The 6,166-nt window shown below is 47.0% G+C and overlaps 1 protein-coding gene across 1 annotated transcript; it reads left to right on the forward strand.

Moving 5' to 3' along the window:
* Nucleotides 3,240-5,618, forward strand: LOC8073894 (E3 ubiquitin-protein ligase Os04g0590900). The gene has a single exon (XM_002452671.2). The coding sequence runs from the start codon at nucleotides 3,902-3,904 to the stop codon at nucleotides 5,063-5,065; it is 1,164 nt and encodes a 387-aa protein (XP_002452716.1). The 5' UTR covers nucleotides 3,240-3,901; the 3' UTR covers nucleotides 5,066-5,618.

Here is a 6,166-nt window from a genome sequence, read left to right on the forward strand (position 1 = left end):
ATGGCATCAAAACTATGGAAAGCTTGAACTTGGTAGCCCTTGTCCTTCCTTTTCCAGCTAAGCAATGATTTAACCCATGGATCTGGGTTCTTTCCATCCTTACATACAGTACCATGATGCTATTGATTTATCCCCTGTGCCCTATATACTATCAAGATTGTTCCACATTTCTGCCTAGGTGAAATTTATTGGCTCTGACATGGCTGACATTATTTTTGGCGTTTTCGACTAGATTTTTGTATCTCAATTGATGAGTATATGCTACACCTCCAAGGTCCTATTGAGTTGTGCCAGTTATGTTTGATTTCATTTTTTTTTTCGAGAACATGCGCTGCATGTATTTCATTAAGCAAAGTATAAGAGTTTTATAACAAAAGCCCAACCCAGTAATCCAGAGATTACTGGAAGAAATTACAGCAACACCAAAACAGGCTAAACAGCAACTACTGAATTACTGGCCAGAGGCCAGCACTTCCCCAAGCGCCCTGAATCCAGCAGCCACCCAGAGCGCCGCTTCATCAAGGACAGCTCGCAGAAGATCAGCCGGCTGCCGAGAAGATCTGTCAAAGGTTCTCGCATTGCGCTCCTTCTAGAGGTTCCATCCGACAATGAAGAAGAGAGAGTCAAAGCCTAGACGGATTTGCTTCGGAAGCCAGTTATGTTTGATTTCATATGGAACCTATAAGAAATTTATCATGTATGGATTTGTTTTCTTTTGTTGGGGCTCTTTGACCCCCTTTTCTATCTTCTTAATATAATGATACACAGTTCTCTCGTGTGTTCGGGAAAAAAAATATATTGTGATCTGTGCAGAAAAAAATACGGAAAAAAAACACTTCACGTAAAGCAACGTTATGCATAAATCGGCTATTTGTCGCACACATGAATTCACTCTAACCATAATGTTTTCCATGTTGTCAGCTCTTAAGAAGGGTATTGAGGAATGCAGGAGTGGAGGCCATCTCTAACTCATTCAAAGAGTATACCAACTACTTTTCCAGACTTCAAAGAGCAAGATTGGGTCAGATTGATCTGAAACAAACCTGAAATCTACAGTACAAAGATGAACTGATGAGGTTAGTTTACTTTGTAGATGCCGAGGATAGTTTGCTTTTTCTTAACATGACAGCACAAAATCGTGAATGATCTGATCCTTATTAATGTGACTAGTGCTTTTGGAAAAGAAGACAGGAAACTGATCCTTTGCCTCATGTTCTTGTTGCCGCCCAATCTCTGTGATATCTTTCTACTCCAACCAATCTTCCATTAACATAGTTGATTTCGTGTGTCAACATGATATGACATAACAAAATAAAACAAAACTAATAATTGTCATCTGTGTAGGAACTCCTGATTTCATTCTGTCGGTGTGGTGTGCTACATCTAGTTGACACTAGTTGGTTATGTTTTCTGTGTGAACTCTGAAAAAAATGAATTTTCAGCACTTGACTCGGGGCACACCTTTTTTCGTTTTGAGAAATATAAACTATAGTCAGAGTTGCATTCCTGATAAGATCTTTGTGCGAAGAAAAGAACAAAGGACAAAATGGTATGGATGGAATAATAAAAAATAGATGACAGGTTACAAAGATGTCTGCATGCTGTCACAGGCTGATGCATTCGATATCACCTGCCTGGATGCATTAGATATTACCAGAGTGCAATTACCTTTTCTGAAATTGTTCATGTGTTTTTTAAAGGTTGTCCATATGTTTGTTATGTCTTCAGAGAGAGTAGTTCCATTCAGTTCATTTTCTTTGGCACACTGACAGCCTTCTCTTTTCCACTCTGTTTGCTCGGCATTGCTCACCAGAATCTTTGATGCAGCTTCTTCAAAAAAAAAAAAAGAATCTTTGATGCAATGCACACTGAGGCTTAGTTGACTTTTTTTTTTTGAAAAGATGGTTTAGTTGACTTCCGTGGTGGTTACATAAGTATGCAAAAAAAACATTGAGCATCATCTGACAGTATTCTGCTGGTAACCTTCCAAAATCAAAAGCACCCAAAATTAGGTGGCCTTAATCTTTCAAATGAATGGAACTGCATACCTCCCTTGGTCCGCATGTCCCCAGTTTATTTCTGTCATCATCTTCACTTCTTGTTGCTGTGGCACTGCTGACCCCACTGATGACAATGATTTCTTCATGCCATCCAAAAGCAAATAAATACACTGCCCATTAAATCAGTTGGGCCTTGACGATCTGGTCGTCTGGTCCATTTTACATTGAATTAACTTGTGGCCTAGTTGCCTAGTTCTATACTCCAAGAGTGTTTCTATCCTGCCTGCCGGAGATAATTTAGGCCCTACCATGAGTTGCTTTTCTATTTTTAGATAATCGAGGTAATCACTGATTCGTGTGCCAACTAAGAATGTGCAGAGTCCTCGGGCGTGACTTTGTACATGCAGTGCAGTCTAGTGATATACTTGCGTCCTGATCTGTGTTAGACATGGTTAACTTCATTCTCAAATGAAGTTGAGTTAGGTGAGCAGGCTCTCATGTGGTTGCACCAATACAAGAGCGATTAGTGATTCGTCTTGTCAGGCCTCAGGAGTATGGAAAGGTGTTGGAGAAGTAAATATAAAGGAAGCAGCCGGTGTGGCGGACTGGCCGCTATTGTCTAAGTTTACTTGAAGCGAGAAGAAAACTAGTCCTAGATTAATATGAGAGCGATTTCAAGATCCTCAGTCGCTATACCTGTGTAGCCATTGATGATTGAAAGAAATGGACATCGTATGATCTTTTGCATCTTTGGCTTTGGTGAAAGTTAGTCCTGTGATAGACAGTATTCTTTTTAATTAACCGTATGAGTTTCAATCTTTTGTTCTCGTGAATGCTGAATGACTGAATATGTCACGATAAAACTTTCCTTTTCCCATTGATTTTGACCGACTAAAGCGCAGTCTCTAAACAAAGAACCAAAGTACCTTGTACAATTGATCAAGATATTTGGTCTGGTTTCCCTCAAAAAAAGATATTTGGTCTGGTACAGTCTTAGTCAGGGCACCACGTTATTCAAACCATTTTTGACTGCCTGCCAACTTGAAGGAAGGAAAGGTGCCATGTTTGGAGGTTTGGTTTTAGTCACCCCCTGCCAATTGACAAAATTTGAATTACTCTTTTTTTTTTTGCGAACAAAAAATTTGAATGACTCTGTTTGCTCCATACATCCATGTAAGTTAGGATGAGGAATAAATTGCATTGTCACACAGCTGTATTATTTCATTTTAGGGAGGTATAAGCATATGAATTCTTTCTACTTCTGTCGTCCTTTCATCCAAGCAGTCCCTTTCTCCTGTCCGCCAAAGGAGACAAACAAGGTAAAGGGAAGGCCATGAACGGCAGCTGCAGAGACCAGAGAGAGAGAGAGGAAAAGAAAATGAAAGCAGAGCGGCAGCGTCGGGCCCAGCCCCCAACCACCACCATCTTCTCCTTCCCCCTCCCCGTCAGCTTCTACCACTCGCGAAATACTTTGCTTTACAAGCAAGAACATTCTGGTTTGGTTTGGCCCTCATTCCTCTCACTGATCTGCACTCCGTAGCAGCAATTCCTCGGAGGCTCATGCCTCACACTGGCAGCATCTCGTGATCTGTCTCCTCCATCTCCGCTCAACATTTCCCAGCTCCTGTAAAGCTCAGCTGCATAGATACGAGCACAGAGGCACCTACCTCTCTTGCTTCCATCATATGGCCACAATTATTTGGATTTTGGAGCAGAAATTCATGAAGATGCCATGCTCCAGTGCGCTGCTAGAACTTGGCAGTCTCAGGAAGATTGTCTGAGATCAAGGTAGCTGAGATTTACCCTGCGTTGGGGCTCAGTTTCTCTATCCTTTCCTCGCCTTTCAACCCACCGGGGTTGGTGGTTGTTGTCACTGTGCTTCCGTCTTCCAAGTTCCATCCATGGCGGCAGTGGCGTCGTCTTCTCCTCCTGCAACAATTGCTGGGCCGCAGCCGACGTGGGTGCCCTATGAGCCAACCAGGGACTGCTCCCAGGGCCTCTGCAGCATGTACTGCCCGCAGTGGTGCTACTTCATCTTCCCGCCCCCGCCGCCGGCCTTCGACATCGCCGGACCCGGGAGCGGCGACGACTCCTCCGGCCCCACCTTCTCGCCCCTCGTCATCGCCATCATCGGCGTGCTCGCCAGCGCCTTCCTCCTCGTCAGCTACTACACCATCATCTCCAAGTACTGCGGCACCTTCAGCTCCCTGCGGAACATGCTCTTCGGTCCCCGCAGGGGCCGCGGCGGCGTCGGCGGCGGCGATTCGCGGAGTCTGGAGCCGTGGGGCGCCGTGCCGTCGGACGGGCTGGACGAGACCCTGATCAACAAGATCACGGTGTGCAAGTACAAGCGCGGCGACGGGTTCGTGGACAGCACCGACTGCTCCGTCTGCCTCGGCGAGTTCCGGGACGGCGAGAGCCTCCGGCTGCTGCCCAAGTGCAGCCACGCCTTCCACCTGCCTTGCATCGACACGTGGCTCAAGTCGCACTCCAACTGCCCGCTCTGCCGCTGTAACATCGCCTTCGTCGCCGTCGGGGTGGTGTCACCGGAGCCGGAGCGCCGCGGCGCCACGCGGGAGGACCGCGACTGGAGAGACAACAACCACCCCGAGCTGATCCTGACGGTCGACGAGTCCTCGGAGCCCGCGCGTGGCGTGCCGCAGAGTCAGAGTCAGAATCAGAATGTGGTCAGCGGCAACGGCGGTGACGGCCTGGCGCCGAAGGAATTTCCGGGGAGATCAGAGGAGGCCAGCGGCATTGCCGAGATAAAGGAGGACTGCGCGCTGCCGGTGCGGGCGTCGTCGTCGCTGTCCGACACGCACCGCGAAGGCCCAATGTCCATCGCCGACGTGCTGCAGGCCAGCATGGAGGACGAGCTGATGATGGCCCGGGAGAGCGGCCTCCTGGCAGGCTCGTCGGGACGGTGCCACGGGGAGCACAGCAAGGACGGCAGCGGCCGCAGCGGCCGTGCAATGCCGGATGCAGCGAAGCGATTGCCGTCTGTTGGAAGATCGTGCTTCAGCAGCAGGAATGGCAGGGGAAAGGATTCGATTCTTCCAATGTGAGGTTCTTCTTCGTCTGACTAGGGATACATGACATGGATACTTCTTTTTTTGTGCGCGTGTGATTCCGGTGAAGATCAAGGTGCCAGTACCAAAGTCTGCAGATCTCATGCATCCTGTTTCCATCAGTTCCTATGAATTGAATTGTGGTAACACTGTGGCTGCAGACAGAAACCCATCGTCTGCAACTACAACGTTTGGTGACTGGTGAGATCTCCTACACTGCACCTGCTTGGTGTTTCTACTGGATAAAATTGTATAGGGCTTGGAACACTTCTTTTTACCTCTTTCTTCCGTCTCAACAAGATTGGATTCAAGTTCAGAGAATTCTCCCTGCATTAGTGAGTTAAGTCTCTTAGACCATAGGTTTTTTCTCTGGGTGAGAAGTCAGTCAGTCAGTCTCCGCACTGGCTTCTTCTAATAGTTGTCAACTTAGAAGTTAGAACAATCATTTGCTGATGTGTGTGTTGAACTTGAAAAGGGAAGTGTGACCAATTCAGCACGATTATGTGCTCGTGTCTGCCTGAATTATAGTATGATCTGATTACGCTCTGGAGATGTTTGGTCTCGTTAGGTGACCAGTGCCTTGCTGCTCAATAATGCTGCCAAGTGACACACCATTTCATTCAAGCTTCTGTTATATGTAGCACAACAATTTGGGTGGCGATCCAGCGTCCTGCAGTGGCCATATAAACTTGCGTTTTTTTCCGTACGCCAATTTGTGGTTGGGGTTAGGTTGATGTCGAGGCTGGATCGATCGACAACTGCTTATCATATGAAACTTGCACTCGACCCAGTAAGCCTGGTATATCCAGGTCTCTTTCAGGTCGTAACTTGACTTGCAGATGTTGCTGGAAAGAAACATATTCTTGTGTCCTTGGGCCGTTAGTTTGGTGTTAGTTGTCATCTACTAGCATCTTGTTAAGCTTACTGTCAGTACTGATGCTTTGCCGAGTTGGGTTAGAGCTGGACGTCAAGCTAGTCCCCATATGCCTCGGGAGTACTGATGTGCGATTCACGCAACGTTTTGGGCCTCTGGCCTCTGCTTTTCTGGGACGTCGGTGGAGGGGATCCTCGTCATTGAAAGGCGGTAGGTGCGGTGTG

The sequence above is a fragment of the Sorghum bicolor genome, chromosome 4 (assembly GCF_000003195.3).
Source record: "Sorghum bicolor cultivar BTx623 chromosome 4, Sorghum_bicolor_NCBIv3, whole genome shotgun sequence".
NCBI classification, from domain to species: domain Eukaryota; kingdom Viridiplantae; phylum Streptophyta; class Magnoliopsida; order Poales; family Poaceae; genus Sorghum; species Sorghum bicolor.